The sequence below is a fragment of the Atta cephalotes genome, assembly GCF_000143395.1.
Source record: "Atta cephalotes unplaced genomic scaffold scaffold00057, whole genome shotgun sequence".
NCBI lineage: Eukaryota > Metazoa > Arthropoda > Insecta > Hymenoptera > Formicidae > Atta > Atta cephalotes.
The window spans coordinates 543,365-563,875 of record NW_012130121.1 but is presented as its reverse complement, the minus strand read 5'-3'; the positions used below and the strand labels follow the sequence as shown (position 1 = coordinate 563,875).

General features: G+C 27.9%; 3 protein-coding genes and 1 pseudogene across 3 annotated transcripts in view; 2 read left to right on the top strand and 2 right to left on the bottom strand.

The window, feature by feature from the left end:
- The window catches only part of LOC105623403 (centrosomin), a 26,299-nt gene extending 20,536 nt beyond the window's left edge, over positions 1-5,763 (bottom strand). Inside the window, exon 1 of the mRNA XM_012204796.1 lies at positions 5,672-5,763. Within this exon, the coding sequence (XP_012060186.1) occupies positions 5,672-5,763 (92 nt within the window). The remainder of the gene's footprint in view (positions 1-5,671) is intronic.
- An 880-nt stretch (positions 5,764-6,643) lies between these two features.
- On the top strand, positions 6,644-9,438 carry LOC105623425 (annotated as a pseudogene).
- A 6,317-nt stretch (positions 9,439-15,755) lies between these two features.
- On the top strand, positions 15,756-16,833 carry LOC105623401 (dynein light chain Tctex-type 1). The gene is made up of 3 exons (XM_012204795.1): positions 15,756-15,779; positions 16,127-16,292; positions 16,423-16,833. The coding sequence occupies exons 1-3, from the start codon at positions 15,756-15,758 to the stop codon at positions 16,569-16,571; spliced, it is 339 nt and encodes a 112-aa protein (XP_012060185.1). The 3' UTR covers positions 16,572-16,833.
- A 590-nt stretch (positions 16,834-17,423) lies between these two features.
- The window catches only part of LOC105623424, a 15,362-nt gene continuing 12,274 nt past the window's right edge, over positions 17,424-20,511 (bottom strand). Inside the window, 7 exon segments of the mRNA XM_012204817.1 lie at positions 17,424-17,570; positions 17,731-18,368; positions 18,499-18,616; positions 18,708-18,866; positions 19,042-19,199; positions 19,497-19,968; positions 20,121-20,331. Of these exon segments, the coding sequence (XP_012060207.1) occupies positions 17,424-17,570; positions 17,731-18,368; positions 18,499-18,616; positions 18,708-18,866; positions 19,042-19,199; positions 19,497-19,968; positions 20,121-20,331 (1,903 nt within the window).

Here is a 20,511-nt window from a genome sequence, read left to right as displayed (position 1 = left end):
AAGACGACGTACGTACGTACGTACGTACGTACGTTACGTTACGTTAGTTTTAAGTTTAGTTAGTTACGTTACGTTAACGTTACTATACTTCTTCTTCTTCTCTCTCTCTCTCTCTCTCTCTCTCTCTCTCTCTCTCTCTCTCTCTCTCTTTCTCTCTCTCTCTCTCCGGTTCGTCTTCCAAAAACGCTGCGACTCAAAATGAGTAATTAATCTACGCCTTGCCCGTCGTCTTCTACGTCATTCTGCAAGGCGAATCATAACAAGCCAATGTACGATCTCCAAGAAGACTATCCGAGATATTCTAAAATGGTAAATGATAAAAATGGATAGTTAAACAACGGTTAAAGTTGAAAAATTTTTTATGAAATTTAAATAAATACAAACTATTATGGAAGAATATCGAAACTATTATGGAAGAGCTGACTTACGTAGATTGTAATAAAAGATGGAAATAAGTAATATCTAAAAATATAACGAATATCAAATTACAACTTAAAATTAGAATTCATAAAATAATGTATTGTATATGTGTATGTATATATAGAATGTATAAATCTAAAGTACATAATATGTATAATATTATGTGCATATAGGTATAAATCTAAAGTACATAACTACATAAGATTCCGTCAATTATGTAAACAGAAAGAAATAAATCCAGACAGTAACTAAAACGTGATAATATAGGTGTGGAGTAAGCAAGAAGTTCACAGTGACTCAGGATTGATAGGTGACTCACGTTGTCTTTGCGTACGGAATTTTAAAAAGTTAATGAAGTTATTTATATTAAATATTTTATTTAAGAGAGTTAATTGAGTTCAATAAATAGGTATATATAAATCAAACCTGTGAAGAATTTGAAGAAGCTTGCAGAATATATAATGCGCACCTCTTTATCATTCCTTTATATGTAATATTGTTTCTATTCTATTTTTTTCATTCACTGAGAAAAATTTCTGGTAAAATTTCAGTTAATGCAACCAGACTGTTCCAATGTTCAACTTATATAAACTTCTCAATCAAGAGATTCAACATATTGTAAGGAGACTTTAAGTTTGACTTCTCAAATCATTTAATATTTCGCAACCTATTTATTAACTTATTTAGTATTAAGTACAGTATAAAATAAGACTTTTCATGAAAATAATTTTTTTTCAATTATTATAGAATTGAACTATTTCTGCAAAATTCACTGTCTCAAAATTATTCAATTAATTTAACAAGAAAAAAGAATGGCATTCAGGAACATAAATTTTTTTTACGAAATACATCTATCGAATTCCGTAGACTAAAAATAGCCATAGAAAGCATTTGCGAATCATAATGTGCAGAATTCGTGCAAAGATATCGCGTTTCAAATAACATTTATGTAAAAGCAACATTCTAAAAGAAATACATTACTAATAGACTGTGACAAAATGTGCTCGCGAGATATTAAAGATCACGACAGTAGAGGATCTAATCATGAAAATTGTATATTTTCCCCGAAGAGAGTGAGACTTCGAAGTTAATTGGATCACAGCTGCTATATAATTAGTAACATATAAATGTTACTTTAAATTAACCAATTTAATTAGATTGACTTATTACTATACAAACTATTGTATAAAAAATTATATTGTAAGTTATTTATATAATATTAATTAGTATGGAGCAAGATTTTTATGTGCAAATTATAATTTAACTGATAAATTGACTTACGTATACAAAACATATGTTCACAGAGTTGTTGTATCTGTGTCTAATCTTTGGTTATAAATAGAAGCCATATGGTAGACATAAGGAATATTACAATTTCATATTATCGTTACGTAAGAGAGAATTCAAATATACATATATAAATGATACATGTCTAGTTATACTATTGATATTTTCCTTGAAAATATTCGCAGAAGCTATTTTGTGAACAAATACTATCAAGTATCTTAAAGTCTGTCCAAATATAATTTTATTATTTTAACAATCCATGACAACAAAATATTGAAATACTTAAAATAATAGAATATAACAAAATAAATAAAATGAATTGTGCAAAAGAACATTTTGCACATTTCTAATTTTTATGTAAATATCAAAAACCTCTATCCATTTTTATTTATTTTCATTTATCTTACACTAAAAATTTGCTGTAATAAAAGCGCTGCAATAAAAACAGCATAGGTAAACTAACGAAAGATGAAAGCAAATAAAGCGAAGAGTATGATCATTTTCGAATAATATAATATTTAAGCTATTTTTATATTTACGAACAAATCGAATTTTATTTCCTATCTTGCAGAAAGCAAAACGTGATTAATGTGAGTGCCAGACTCGATAAAAATAGAACTTTCTTTGATTAATATATTCTTTTATTAATATAACTGTGACTATTTCTTTTATTAATATAACATATGACTATTTCTCTCAAAATTTAAAAAAATAACTTCACTTCTCTGAAATTAGTTTTAGCTGAATTTTAACTCTTCTAATATGATAAATTTTAAGATTTATTTATTTATCTATATAATGTATTGTTATCACTAATGTTCTAACAATTAAATGTTACGATTACGTACATTATAAAGAGAAATGAAATGCTGAAATTATCAGCTCTGACAATTTTCCGATTTGGAAATTGAATTTTCGTCAACATGTCCGAGCAGCAAATGCAGAAGACACGTACACAACTGTCAGTTTTCCGACTTTACCCCTGTTTGCATCCGACATCGTTATATTAAGCATCGCTACCCTTACAGGTTTAACCATTCCGAATACGGACTTCTCGGAATCTTGCAGCTTTACCGGGGACACGCGTGTCGGATGACGTTAAAGGGCCCCAAAGACGAATGCAAGATGCGCATGATGCGATAACAGCGCTAAACATGAATTCGTTCCCGGTAATTACGCGTTACGTGACGTGATATAATATGATTCATTTAAATCCTTTTGTATACCATATTGTGAGATGATTCAACTTTAAATTACGACAAAAATTTAAACAATTTGTCGAAATTTAATCTTGATTTTTTTTTTAAATCTTTCGCTGCATAATTGTCGCGACATATATATAAAAAAATTATCACTACTAAGATAAACATCCTAATCGATCGGATATATATTATACATGTTCGGAAACAAAATTTATTATTATTAATCTCAAATGTTTTTTTTATCAGAATATTATAATTTAATTGTATTTAAAGATTATGTTAAAAAACATTTGAGATTAATAATAACATAAACAAACAAATAAAGTTTTGTGTAAATGTCCGGACATAAGTATATCACTGGACAGTTATTTTATTAGTTTTATTGCATAAGAAAGAAAATATTTCATATTAATATTTGGAGATTTACATTTCAATTTAATTTTACTTAATTTTACTTTATGCAGTTTATTTTAAATTTCGCATGTTTTCTACATCCTTTCAGAACTGATAAATTCTGATAAATTTGATGTTCATATAATAAAGATAAAAATAAAGTGTTGGGAAATCTATGCAATAAATTGAAATGGGTTTCGTAAAAAAATATATAGCGATTCGTAACGTTCTTTTAACAAACAGAATCTATACAAGGCATCGTTTGTAAGTACATGAAATGAGGAAGCAGTCTGATGAAAGGATGCATCATCAGTTATCATCTGACAACATGGAAGATGTAACAGATAATCGATACAAAGGGTATAACGGATGTAGCAGCAGCCATATGGACCATGTGCACGCGTTTCAGTTTCTAATACTATAAGTAACTAGTATACGATCAAAGATACATTATAAATCTATGAATCATCTTATTAAGTGGTTTACATTAATTTTCTTATTTCTGTTTTTTAAGTTATAAAAATCTCTAACAGCGCACTCTATGGAAATTAAAATAAAAGAATAATGGAAATATTAAAAATATTAAGTTAATTTAGCATCACCATCATTTTTATAATTATCAATATTAACATTGTCATATTTAATATCAAATAATTTCTGTAATTAAAATAATTACAGCAATAATACGAGTAAAATACAGTACTTGTTATCGTTTCTTACATTTTTGCCGGGCTATTTATCCATAAATGTTTCGCTGCGATATTAGAATATTCATTTAGTAAACAACTGATATGAATAACATATTTCATGCGAAGTAATTCAGACTTTTACTTGGTTACCATACATATAACTATCACGTAGGTGTCAGCCGTGCAAAGTTTCCTCAATTAACGGTTCGTTAAACGAATTGACCGAGCAGTTAACTAGTTAGCTGGATCCTGTCAGTAGGACTTTATTTACAATATGCGACTGTGTACCCGCACGAATAAGCTATTCCTCTGTTTATATTGTAATAACTTTATATTTTTATATTTATTTGACTCCTGGCTGTCGAAAAGAAGATTTTTTTCGGAGCAAGATGTCCAAGTAATATCTAAAGAGGCTATAAATATGTAAATTAATTAAATGCGATATGTCTTGTCTCATGCATATGTATACGCGATACAATAACAACTGACAAACTCCTGCTTAGTACATAGTAAAAAAAATTATTACATTCCGAATGTGGAGTAAAGATACGATGACAAATAGTAATTAATAGAACATCCAGAGTAATAATTCCAGAGTAATAATTATATTACTATGTTATAAAATATTAATCAGTTTAATGTAAAAAAATACATTTTCTATGTTCGATATAAATTATCAGATTCTATGATGCACTTTAGTATATTATAGAATTATTAGTTTCTATCGGACTATGCAAGTATATTATAATGGATGCTAACTAAATGCATGTATGTTAAATGATACGCGATAAAGAAGACAAAGAACAGGCAAACTAGATCTCGTCATTAACCTGCATTAACCCTTTTACGCCAATAATATACTCAGTACAGCGAAAATAATGTTCATCACTTTCGACAGCAAAAAACATTCTCTGTGAGTAACATTATTTTAAAAAACAAAATTTAATTTTTTACATAAAAAAAACGAAACAAATATATTAGCTAAATATTAAAAATATTAAAAATATTAAAAATCTCTGCATCGAAAATCTGAAATGGTCAATTTAATAACATTCAATTTTCTACTGTCAATCAGATTTTTTTCTTTATTGTCAATTTTCCATTATAATTATGTTAATTATTGATAATTAAGATAATAAAGATAGACATAGAAGCAATTATTGCAAATGTACGCTGATCTTTATTTCACTCTAAAAAATATGAGTGTTGATTTAAGAAGAATTATATACTAACTGCGTTGTGTATATAATTCTTCATAATGATGTTAATATTAACATCATTATGATGAGGATTTAAAACCTATGATTTAAATCCACACCATGTTGATGCTACGAACATCAACATAGTGAAAATTATATAGACACCACATGGTGTTAAATCTACATTCATATTTTGTAGAGTATACAATTATATCGTTTGATATAATCGTATACAATATAATTAAAAAGTTCCATAAAAAATTTACATAGAAAAAAAATCTATATTAACAAAGTCATCAAATAGTAAAGAAAAAGAATTTAAAAAAAATATTAGTAAAAAATAAATTATATTTTGGATACAGAGTTAACGGCAGAGTAAACGACAGAGTTAACAATAAGTAGCACCGAAATTTATTGCCTTTTTAACAATCGAAAGAGTAAATCAATGATCAATCGAATTAAGTACATTTACTGCACTCACTTTCGGAAAGAATTATAAGGACCCCAGGCACCAGTCCTCGTGGACGGCACATTCTGACTTTGGATGGAATATCTGCAGCCACCGAGAAGCATTCCGCAGCAATTCGGCAACAATCACGATGCGAATTTACGAATGTTATTAATTCCGCGGCACTACAAAATCACAATATCATTTGAGCCTCCAAAAAGATCTCAAAAAACGAGATGAAACGCGCACCACCGATTGACTCTTCGCAAAGAATATAATATCCTCACGACAAATCTTTTAGAATCTTAAAAACATCAACGTTCTTTCGTCTCCTTAAAAACACAAAAGACGCGGGACACGACAGTGTTCCTCGGGAAAAATCAGGTTAGCTTGTGAACGATGATCCTTTGCGATTAATTATCGAAATCGCACTCAGGTTCTCACGTAAACAAGACATACCATCCTCCTAACCCTTTTCACCCTTCACTACGTGAGGTAATCACGTCGAAAGTACAGAAAGAGTTTAGGAGCCACTCTGCTCGAGGGTGGTGGCGTTAGCGCGAACGGACTATGCTCCTCCGCGTAGCTGGACCGATCAATGGCATCAGCTCTCGCGCGAGATGACGCATCAGACAATTCCTCACAATCGTGATCGAATCTCTCGAATTGTCGAGTCTAGAGACATTCACGGTCGATGTCACTCGTCGGAGGTGATCTTGAGATGATCTTCACGACAATCTATATGATCGATCGCGATTCCAGAGGGGATGAAATCTTTTCTCTCATCGAGATGTGACGAAGTACTATTATCTTATCTTGATGATTTGCTAAATGCAGCTAAATGCGATCCGTATATTAAGTCCTGCATCAGTTGGTCCGATTCTCGACCGCTCGCGAATTCTTCACACTACAGGGATCGTGTTTCGAAACGTCGACCGCGTATCGCGCGGCGCACCGAAAACGACTGACGATAGACGGCAACATGAGTCGAGTAGAAATAGAGGGATGGAGGTGCGGGGGATAATAGAGGAGATGCGAGGGATGCGCCATGTCGGCCATGGAATAGCTATAAGAGAGAGGGACGAGGAAAGAGGCTGCATTTCTTCTTCAGTGCAAGATTTAGAAAAATACAAAATCTTTAATGAGAAATTTAAAAATTTGATGAATATTAACTAGTCTTTACAATAATATAATAAATCTTAAAAATTGTTCCGCATTTTCTTGTATAAAAAATAATTTAGCTTCTATAATAATTATTCCATTCAGCTTCTTTAGATAAAATTCGAATCTTTTTAAGATATTTGTTTTCTAGATATTGTCTAAAAATATACACATATATTTTAATTTTATATATATTTTATGTATATATTCATTTTATATAATATTCATTTTGCATAATCGACATTTTTTTCGAACAAGTTTGTCAAAAAGAGTTTAAATTTATAATATATAAATTTTCGATAAAAATGATAGATTGCATCTGTTAAAGTTCACTATACAGTGAGAAAATATTTACCAACAAAGTCTTAATACATTTTTTCATTAAAGTACTAATTAAACATTTACTTACAGCAAAATAAATATTTCAATAAAAAATAATAATCAAATTAATATTCTTGCATAAAAAATATATATTTACATTTAGTAAATATATAATTAATATACTATTAAAAGAAATATTTATTAAAATTTAGTAATTTTTTAAAATTAATGTTCTTGTATCAAAAATAAAACTATATTTATATTTAGTAAATATTTAATTAATATATTACTAAGAGAAATATTTATTAAAATTTAGTAATTTTTTTTCAATGAATTTCAGTGAAATTACACAATCAATTTCAACTTATTCGTTCAATTATTAAACGGATATTATTCGTAAATGTTAGGAATATGATTTGTATTTATTACAAATTTCCCTTCTCGTTTTCTTCGTTATCGACGGATGTGTAAATCATCACACAGTAACCAATGTAAACGCCGTTGTACTGTCAGATCAAAGAGCGAAAGCTGGGGAAGAGAAAAAGGGACTCTACAAGAGAGCAATGCATATATAAAAGGGGGCGAAACGATGTGGGAGGATAAAGAGAAGAGCAGATGACAAAGCAAAAGACAGACTACAGTGAATGACAGAAGCAGAAAACGGAGAAGTATGGAAGATCATAAAAGCAAGAAAATGAATCTGACATCGATCGAAAACAGTTTCCCAGTCGAACAATTGTGACAATTATAATAATAATTAATGCTGCATTAAAAGACAAAATAAAACACTGCAGAATTTCGCATCAACTTTTTTTCCTACAGAGTGTGAAACATTTTTTAATGTTGTCTGAGCAATATTGTTTTTATACGATGCTTTTTTTAATAGCAACGATTGTGCTACACTTCTAGTTAAATTAAAAACTTCAAATTAAAAACCTAGGAACTAAAAAAACATTCTATAAATTATATATACTTTTAATTACATATATCTATTAATTAAATATATCTATAATTTAATACTGTTAAATAAGCAGCTAAAAAAATATAATGTATAGAATTATGTATCATTTTAATTACCAATTTTCTAATTTATTAAAATATTAGAGCTAATTGTTAGTGAAAAACGTCGTACGTTTCTAAATTCTGATTAATTTAAACACTGCTTAATTTATCAATATCTGCATTATTTGATTAACATTATTTGATTAGCACTATTGGATAGGATAATTTATCTTTTATCATCTAACATAAAAAAAATTAGATTAAGGATGATAAATTACATAGCTAAATTCTGCTATACAATTTGGCGGGTTGAATTAATCTCCGATTAAAAATTACTAGGAACTCGAAGTCGTCTTTGACGTTTGAGATCGACGTGGTAAACATATGAAAGATTGATAACCACTGTGATATGTAAGACGATCCTTAACCTCGCAGGGAGATAATCGCTATTAAATGAATAAACAATGAGTGAATTCACGATTTATCGTGGAGTACATGTGGTGAAATCATATGACATAACAATGTCATTCGCATGTCATTTGCGTTCTCAGGTTTGCTTCATACTTTCTTCAAAAAGATTTCAGTTTTCCAAGCTAAATAGACATCAATCATAGATATGAGAGAATCTGTCGTAATTTCACTTACACAATAAAAAAAGAGATTCAAGAAGATAGAAGAGATAGAAAGATAGAGACAGAATTATAACAAAATGGCCCAAAAACGACAATATCGATTAAAAATAGATAAAAAAAATCTATAAACAAATGAATACAAAACAGTCATTTATTATTATAATTCACGCAAGCAAATAACAAATTGGATCTCTGGTGCGTTTTGATTGCTCTTGAAAGGAAAGGCGTCGCACAGGGTATGTATTCGGCAAGCGGCAAAAATATATGTATCTATTTATATTTACAAACGCAGGGAGCCCCACGTGCGAGAAATCACGGAGGGGGTTTATGAGAGAATCAGAGCGTTCGACTTGGTAGATTTACTTACATGTCGAATTCCGTCGGTGCGAGCGTCTCCTCGAACTCCGTCATTGTGTCAAATTCACCACATTCTCTTGCACAGTATTCCGAGCGTCGAAACGTGAAGGCGAAACAAGCGTGATCAAACCAACGACGCCGTTACTTTTCAAAACAGTGCTTCGCGAAGCGACCGCGCCATTTGTCGTGGCGTCCTCAGGTCTGCTGGTAGTGACACCTCAAATCAAAGTCTGCCAACAATTGAATTCAAATGTAAAGGAAGTACACAGCTCATTTTCGACAGTTGGTCACAGTTCAGCAATCGATATTGTCGATAGCATACGTTAGTGTCGGTACGAGAGAAATCTGTTGCGCATCGGTCGATATATTGATAATTAAACTCGGATGATAACATTAAAATAATAGTTTTTAATAAAAATTATAAATCGAATATTATTAAATTTTGAACATATATTTTGAACTAGATAAATAAGCAATGAATAATAATAATAATTAAAATAAATTTTCAATCTATAAAATACAAAAAAAAATTAACAAATAACAGAGCTAATGAGATAAGTCAGTATGAATAATCAAGTGCAAATTTTGTAAATTTTATAATACTGTAAAACTTATGCTTGATTATATTCGCATCCTGGAACACTTGGCGTGAGAGTTGGAATGATCATGCTAGTCACTTCATGCAACAACGTCTCAGTGAGAGTTCTGCAAAACACTTTCTGTCAAACCATCAAAGATATGATTTCATAGTCAAACTAGAATTTCATCGAATGGATTTTATCCATTATTATGTTCACTTCCACCAATGTAGATTAAATTTAATTTCGGTTTAACTTACTCTTTGTCTTTTTCTAATCTTTAGAACTAGAAAAAGACGAAGAGTAAATGGAACCGAGATTAAAGTTAATCTATACATTGATGGAAACAGACATTAATATTCTGATAATTTCACCCGACACCCAAAGTAAACGCGCGACGCGACGAATTGGCTGCGATTCGTTCCTTCCCAGTAAAAGCAGAATGGATTAAAATGGATTGAAATTTTTTTCTATCCGAACGCGTATTTTAAATAGCGAATACTTTTTTTGGATTCAATTGGATTCAATTAGATTCAATTGGATGCAATTGGATTGAAAAACTGCTTTTCCTATTCAAAATTTTGAATTGAACAGTATTCACAATGCACAGAAAAAATTAATATTATTTTTAGATTGAAAGGCATAGAGATATGCTTCACGCAATTCCTATAAATGAATAAAAATGCACTCAGGATTGAAAAGCATTCTTTTTAACATTCGTGAATCAATATTTCTGAAAATCTGAATCCATTTCAATTCATTTCAATTCATTTCGTTTGCTTCAAATAAATCTAGACAATCGAGCGACGAGGGTACATCAGCTTCCCCATTGGATTTTTATACAAAAAGAATGACTTTACTCAAGTCTCTCAAGTATCTCAAAATTTATTTAGATATATCATTTAGATAGATCTTAAAATTTTTAGATACTGAAGATATTTTCATGGGTAATCCTCCGAATAATAAGTCCTCCCACCACATCAAAAGGAAATCCGTGAGAGGGAAAATATCATTTAAAATATATATATATATAAAACTATTATCTATAATACTATATGCAATTATCTATTAATTTTTAGAAAATGAAACTATCAAACACACGACAATTCGTCACAGTTGCGAAATAAATTCAGAGCAGATAAAAGGACTAAACCTCTTATTACGATATCTATATATATTTATTTTATATATTATATTATTTTATATCTTTATATTTTTTATACAATATATTATATATATATATTATATATATATATTTTTTATATTATTATATATATATATTACATATTCTTTATATATACTATATATATATATATATATATACATAGGATATATTTAGAGTCAATGGAATGGATTTGAAATTAATAAAAAAGAGGAATATTTCTTTTATTAACGACAAATAGTTTCAAAGTTACGCTTAATTTTTATACGGATCATATAACGAAAGATGCGTAAAAATGAAAAATTAATTAAATTATTAATTACACAAATTATATTAGTTCTGAAAGTAGGATTAGCGTGAATTGTATTATTTGCATGAAAGTATTATTAGCATTGCTTTTTATGACTCGTGTGATACTGTTCGAAGTATAATAGAGTATTATACTCAAGTGAGAAAAAAATTTTACGATAAACAACAATAATTGCCGTTCGTTATTATCGCAAAATAATATAAATATTGTTTTCTATTGCGTTTTGATTCCAAATGTATAAACCATATGAAATTATAGGTATCCGTGATATACGATTGATCGCAATCATTTAATGAATAATCGTGCAAGCTAAATAATCATATACTGTGAGTATTCATAAAGTACAACGATTTGTATTATTTAGCATTTGTCGCGATTATGTTTCAAAAAGAAATATGAAGAATAATGATTACAGAGCTCGGCCGCATTTAAGAGATAAAGTTATTTAAAATATACATATATTAATAAAAAATCTAAAAGGGATATTTAGTACTTATTATTTTAAATAAGTTCGCTGGACTACAATGACGCCGGGCAAAGACGACAAAAATATGTATACTTAACATATATTTTTTTCTTTTTTAAAAAAAGTTTTTTTTAAAAAAAAGTTTCTTTTAAGGACATTTTAAATATTATCTTTATGATGCAACACTAAGTACAAAAAGAAAAAAATCTTTATTTTTGAATGTATAAAATATATTTTAATCTGAATTCTCTTAATTACGATGATTGAATTGTTACAAGTATAGCGATACTATTTGACTGTTAACTTTATTTGTATCCACGATACTAGAAATCGCTCCGAAATTTAGGATACAGAAAGAAATAACAAGTCATATTTGATAAATTTGGTCACATGATCAATGAATTTTCTCCTTTCGAGAAACTTCGATAGATTTCTATATCAGACACAAGGCTTTAAGATAAGAACAAACACTTGTATAACTCATAACATATAATGTACAAGAAAATGAACTTTCCTTTATTTTCTTCATTTTCATGAAATAAAGGACTCTGGTTGGATATTTTCACGTCTTATGCTTTATACAAAAGTCTGTGTTCTCAGCTATAGGCTATATCAGTATTCAAATCATCAATAATTATATTCTAACTAAATTCACACGTCACTCTTAGACCTTCGAACATTTCTCAATAGTACAAACATTCTCATGTTTAGTAATACACACTCTGAGATACTGTGCAGACGTGATGGCATTACAAAAGAATAAGCCAAGTAGTTGGATACGACAACATTACAATAATTTAAAAAATAGCAAATTCCAATGCAAGATTTGTTCTTATATTGCATACAACACATTAACATTAAAAGTACATTTATTTCGTGCTCATAAAATATTTCATGATGAAGATACGGATCGTAGAAACGGTCCGATATGGCATTATTTCATAGAAGAAGAAAGATACACTTTAAAATGTAAGATTTGTGATACATCTCTTTTGAATGGATATATTGTACAGGAATTAAAGAAGCATCTGAAACGTAAACATCCACAAATAATAGAAAAAATACAAAAAGAATTTGAACATTCTTGGGTATCGACATACTTCATATTAAATACATCAAATGGTAAATTACAATGCAAGATTTGTTGTTACTCGTTTAATGTATTACAAAATGATATAGATGATTTAGCGTGCCATTTGGTCAAGCATGGCTTGAATAAAAAAGGTATTGGAGAAAATAACATACAAAGAGATACACAAAGTAAAAGTTGGATATGGCATCATTACACTAAATTTCAAAATCGTAGGGTACAATGTAACATTTGCCATAAAAATTATGCTGGGAACAATTTAAATGCACTAGGAGCACATTTATTTTATGCTCATCAAATATGTTTTGACAAAGAAATAAATAAACAAAATAACGAAAGTGACTTAATATATCAATATTTCACAAAAGAAGGAAAATACGCTTCAAAATGTAAAATTTGTAACTCTTCCCTTACATATGGATTTCAAGTAAACTACTTAAAGCTACACCTGAAACGAAAACATCCACTAATAATCGTGAAAATACAAAACAAATTTAAACATTCGTGGGTATCGGAACATTTCGTATTGAATACATCAACTGACAGAATACAATGCAGGATTTGTTGTAGGAAGTTTAACATACTTAAACATGAACTAGGTGATTTAGGGATCCATTTATCCAAACATGGCATAAATAAAAAACTTCAAGAAAATACTGGAAATGATATAAATACGAATCATCAATTAGAAGAAAATAACGAGTAAATCTCATCAGATGGATAGACATATTAATACATTTGAAAAAAAAGAAAAAAATGACAACGGTAAATATTACAAATCCTTGTATTTTATCCTCTTTTAGTCACTCCTTTAGGATACACTTATATAAAATGAACACATAAGAAATCAAATATTTAATATTTGTTTATCATAAAAATTATAAAAATTTGATACCCTCATATTTAAATGTGTTTTATGAATGTTATCAATATTTCAATTAATCATTAAGTAATTCAATTTAGTCAATATTAAAATCAAATAATACAAATTTACTATGACGTTTTTACTATAATATACTTAATTTATTATAATAATTACAATAAAATATATATTTAAATATTGAATAACTGATGACTGTTCAAACAGTCTAGTTTTATCTATTGGAGTAATTTTAGAGTCAAGCTTTTTTATTTTCATAATATTTACTAAACATTCAATTTTTTATTCTCTAAATTTGAATCAGTGGATAATCACTGATATCAGTGCCAAGAATGCCACGGTAATCAGTGAATTAAATATGAGATCCTTAACCTAGCTAATCTTTATTATATAATCTAACATTCTAATTAATCTTGTTTTAAATCGGCTTAAATTCAATGAATACAGTATTGGAAGATTGAAATTAATGTGCAAATGTCAGTATTTTAGTTATATAAATTCTTTCTTTTTTAATTGAACTGATTATCAGTAAACCACTGGGTAATTAGTGACTATCCACTGATTGAGATTTAGAGAGTAAATATTTAAATAATAAGAATTCCAGCTTTGATTATAAAGTAATATTATAAAGTAATGTACTTGAATGAAACATTTAACTTTGTAATACTAATCACAACTACATATTCCAACTTTTTAATCTACTATTTATTTCATTTATATTTGCAGATTTACTTTTGAATAGAATACAGAGATTCCAATAAATTTTGGAAAAAATGTGTGGAAAAGCATCAGCAGTTTTAATTGGTTGTTAACTGGAACTATTAAATAAATTGCCACGTTTGACAAATCAAATATCAATTTTCTAAGAATGCTGTTTATTGTAATATCATATTATATTAATCATTTATCATATGTTCATTAATTATTATGTATGTCACACATAATTAAATTTTTTCTACATATTCATTTTTTATACATCTGATATAATGTTTGTATTAGGATTATAAATATTCAAATATTCAAATATTCAAATCAATCGAAATAATTATTGTTACTCAAAAACATTCGAATTATTTGAATGATTTGAATATTAATGTCCGGAGAACAAAATGAAAATGTATTAATCTGAGCTATTAACTTCGAGAATAGAAAATAGATTATAAAATATAATACGTCATAACTCAAGAATTCGAATAGTTCAGAGAATTAATCATAAAAAATTAATGGTGAATTAATATTTGGATATTCTAATACTAAAATTTGAATAATATTTGCAATATAATATTATTTATTTAGTTTATTTTACTTATAATAAATATGCTATATTATATCAAATTTATAGGAATAACCTTTTAATGAAACACATGTTATATATATCTATATATACATATTATGTGATGTGTGCGCGCGCGCGCATATGCAATATATAATATATAATTAATTTTATATATGTGTAATTTTAAACGACACTGAAATATATTTTAAATAGTGTATTTATATCATTTTTAAAAGTTGATACATGATAAATTGTATAACAAATAAATAACGCAATATATATATATATATATATCTAGACATATTTTTATTATATATAACAAAATGATATTTTTTTGAATACGACTTTATCAAACGACGCAGTAGCGTCTCGACAATAGTAAAATGGAAAAGCAAGGCATGGTCTCTCAGGTTTCTCTCGTATCACTTCTACTTATTGCACTGTGTGCACCAGTTCAGAGAGTGCAGCAAAAAACAGACCTAACGACTTAACAAAAGAACAGACTTAACCGGCGATGGTGGCGATGTGACGGTTCAGAATCGTTGACTATTGCTGTGTACTGCTGTTATATTTACAGACGGATGTTACAGCGATATTTTAGAAGATAATTTCAATAAAACAAATGTGACGAGTGTAACGATCAGCTCTTGTTAGTGCAATATTTTTGCTGTCAAGGTGAAAAATAATAGCAGTTTTAGACTTGGAAAATTAGAATAATCACATATAGACTTTTCTAATTTTCACGTTATTGCGACAAATTATTTTGCCGTATTTCCATCTTTCAGTGCTAAACCTAACAATCATCCGTAATTAAATGAATAATAAGCTTTGAATTATTACGAAAATTGTTTTTGGTCCAAAATAATCTAGTGTTTGTTCGAGATGGAGCAAGATGCGCAAGAAGAGGTTAGTTATGTACATTTCTTTATAATTTTAATTAAACGAAAAATCTTAAATTTTGAATTAAATAACAAAGTTTTAATGCTTGATGCAGAAATTAAATAAATCAGTGATTTTTTTCTTTATTGTTTTATGGTAATTTTAAAGCATGTATACAATGTATAGGATGCTCCTAATTAATTGTGATAAACTTAGGAGTGAATCTTTTCTCATTAAAGATTTGATTCTGAAACCATTCATCCAGATGTATTTCACTAAATTATTAGATATTAAAGTATTAATAAAATACTTGAATAAATTAATACATTTTTACTGCTTTATGTAAGATTCATGTTTTTTTGTTATGATTCTAGTTGCAATTTGTAGTAGATGACGTGAGTACCATTATCAAGGAAGCAATTGAAGTGTCAATAGGTGGCAATACTTATCAGCATAATAAAGTTAATCAATGGACTTCGAACGTGGTAGAGGCTTGCTTGGGCAATCTTACAAAATTACAGAAAGCCTATAAATATATCGGTAAGACTAAATTTTCATTTCAAGAAAGAGACTGTATTAACATTGTCCTTTACATATGTTTTAAAATATTTTTTTTTACATCTCTTTGATATTGAAGTATATAATTTGATATTGAAGTATATAATTGCAGTGACTTGCACAATCATGCAGAAAAACGGAGCTGGACTTCATACTGCAAGTTCATGTTACTGGGATAATGCTACTGATGGCAGTTGCACAGTACGCTGGGAAAATAAAACTATGTATTGTATTGTATCTGTTTTTGGATTGGCTCTATAAATTTATGTCTGTGTAACAAATTTTGCGTTTGAAAAGAATTCAATATTTTGGCAATTATGAGGTATTGAGTAAATGCCATACTTTCGAAGATAAAATATTTTGTTCTTTCGATAAAACTTAATATTTTTGCAGAAATTGCAGAAATTAGGGAAATAGCAGAATATGACTATGCTTAAAAGTTACACAACGCAATGCTTAATATATGTAATATACTAAAATTGGACATGTATACACAAAATAGATTATGCTGAGATATATTTAACTTTCTTATATTTATTTTAACGAAGAATGATATTTATCTACAATTGTAACTTCTATAAAAAAATAAATGCAAGATTTATAATTCTTATATTATTGCACAATATAATTGTGCATGTTAGATGAAACAAGATATATTTAGATTCAGCAAATAATCCAAAATATATACAAAATGTTTCAAGGGACTTGTATAATAAACTTATAAAAAATACTTTTTTCTTATGTTATTTATTTTATGACAGAATAACATAAAACATATATTTTTAACTACTTAAATGATTATTAAAGAATGAATTTAAACAAGTTTATAAGTTCTTAATTTATTGAATAATAATGAAGTAATTTTTTGATTATTATATTTATTCAATTATATTAAACATTTTGTATAATATTAGACTATTTGCCTTTGTGTAAATATAAATAAGTAATTAAATAGAATTAACGAATTATTAAATTAGATATTATTGGCATTGATTATGTCAGAATGGCGATAATAGAAGCATTGATTTTGTCGGCAAAATAAATAAAAATAAATTATTTAAGAAACGTTTTTTTTATACATAGAAAACGATTAAACATTAAGTTCATCACAGTTTATAGTTCTGTGGTCTGAGGTAGACTTTCATCATCGTCGCTTAGAATAATGTTATCATTTAAAAGAATTAAATTGTAATTTAATTTACTTCCAAATTCATCATCAATGTACATATCTTCGGTCGTATATTGGTTGCCTTGTATGTTCTGTAATAAAAATCAAGTAAACAATTAGTATACAAACATTTACTTGTTTACAAAAGTTAAAAATAGAATTTATAACAAATTTCAAATTATTATAATTTCAATTTAATCACAATTATTATGATTTGTGTATAAAATTTAAAATTGTTTCTTGTCTACTTACTTTTTTATTTAAAACAGTCCTTGGGGATGCATGTATCGTCAAATTATTCAGTTTTGCGGGTAGAGAACGCCTTCTTGGTGAATCTTTCAGTATAATATTACTCATAGGACGTATGTTAACATATTCTCTTTCATCTATTCTAATTTTTTGCGGGGTTGAGGTATTCCTGTTTGCAAATGTTATCTTACTTTGATCAGTTTTTTTCGTGAATTGTTGATTCTGTGATGTTTCAGATTCAATTGACGTTTTTGTAGTCGTAGAATTGAGCGTTTGGCTATCTATGAAAGCTTGATTAAAGATTTGTTCGTGTTCTCCGGCAGCTTCGTTAACAGTTTTTATATTTTTAACTTCATCCATTGAAAGATCTAGAAAATTGTTGTTAGCTGTCGATTTTTCGATAACTTTGATCTCGTGATTGTCATTATATCTCGTTCCATAAAAGTTTTCAAATACAGTTTTGCATTCTTGTATATTACTTAGGTTTACTTTAGAAGGTGTTGTTGAACTTAATATTTCCGTGGCACGATCGAGAGCATTCTTTAAGTTTTGTATGGATTGATTTGAAGTGATTGAAATGTTTGCGGAAATGCTATCACTCATGTTTTTTAATGACTTTTTGTTATCTTCAGTACAATTACCTTTGATGATAATAAATCATTTATTTAGGAATGGAAAATTATATAAAATATATAAATAAAATTAATTTTATATTAATATTTAATATCACAAATTTTGAAAAATAAATTTTCTTGATTTTTCTTGATTTACCTTTCTCAATTATATATGTAGTATCAGCATTTTTTACATGTGGTGTGGAATATTGTACTTTATCATCATCAGTAATAGAGGTGTTGCAACAAATTGTTTGTTGCGATAGTAAGGAATCCTAGAAGTATAAAATAATAAAATAAATATACTTAAGAGTTTTGAAATAGTATATAACTAATATAATATTAAAAATAATATTATGTACATACTTCACTGTATTCTTTACTGTTGCGTCCCATTCGTGATAAGCAAATTTCTTTTTCTTTTCTCCATAATGTTGACTCATAAAAACTTTTAGCATTAGAATGCAAAACTTGAGGTTGCATTATTGCATATTTAATACTGGAAGGCATACCCGTGTATGGTGCCTGTAGGAGGAAAATAATTTATATGAATAAACTAATAAATATTACTGTGTATATGTTTATATTCTGCGTATACATATTTCATATTTGTATATTACAATTAATATAAAAATATACTGTATATTTTAGACAAATATTGATTTATGCATCACTAATAAATTTTAATCGAAATAAGTACCTTTCGCCGTGGTGTACATAATTTTGAAATAGCTCCATTATATTCACTAGGAGACTTATTGCATTTAGGTTCTATAGCGGTTGTATGATTAGCTGGTTTACATGGTACATAATCAGGACTTTTTTCTTGTGACAATAATGAGCTTGTAGCTTTCGGATCTATACAAAATTATAAGAATAATTAAAATGCTACAAGATTTTGAAGTATAGAAAATAAAAAGAAATCTAAATTATATCCATTTGATATATTCTTCTCGATTGTCTCAATACAATTATTAACAATTTTGACATTTTTATTTCAATTTCATTAATATATAACGTCGCATTAAGTTAATTAAATTTGTAAAATAACTGTTTGCAACAGAGATATAGTATAACTATAAATGTAAATATGTTAAACACAAAAATATTAGTAAATATAAATATATTCAAAATTTATATATTAATTTTATTTACATGAGGTTGAATAAGAAAAGGTGGAGTCGCTTCCAAAGAAAAAGTCTTCTCTTCTACTGGCTATTAATTTTTTTAATCGTTTTATATTAGCACGTGCATCATTCCTTTCATCAAGATCTTGTACTATATTTGAAATTTCTGCACAACGAGTGCAAGGAGTGGTAGTCTCTATCTTAATCATGGGACTTACGACACTATCATTGATTACAGTCATTTTTTTCACATTATTTTTAGAATCCAAGTCTTCATTGCATTGCTCTTTCTTAGATTTGAGAAGTTGATTGGATATAGATTTTTTCTCTCCCATAGACTGACATGATTGTCTAGTAAATGGTTTTTTGGTCAACATCTTATTTTGCATGAGAGACATAGAAGAAGTCTTTTGATACAGTGTATCATTATATAAAAGATCATTATTATTTCTATTTTCATTTATAAACGTGTCATTCTTCTCTTCTTCTTCATATATCATCTTAAAAAAAAATATATATATAAGTAAAATTGTAATGCATCCTAGTGAATAAAGAACTTACTATACAAAAAATCAATAAATCGACAAAAGCTATGCAAATTCTAAAAATTATATTGCTAAATAATTGTATATTATATCAATTGTAAATTTACTAGCAGCCTATGAAGTTTTTTTCCTATTCTGTCCATGTCTAACATTATCATTGTCTCATCAGGATGCAATCCAGCCTCTAGTAAGCTACGGAGGATCGATGGGACATTCTGTAAGTTTATAACAATATCTCGTTTTCGCACCATGTGCTGTCGTTCTACATTTGATTGATCATATCCACTCCACGGTACATTTCCTATGGAATGTTTATATAATAATCATTATTAAATTACTATCAATTATTTAGTTCCTTTTGATGCAATTTTAATATTTTATTTAAAAAACATTATAATTATTTTTAAATTAAAAGATAGGAAATTATATTAATATTCTATATGTATATAAGTATATATATATATATATATATATATATATATATATATATATATATAT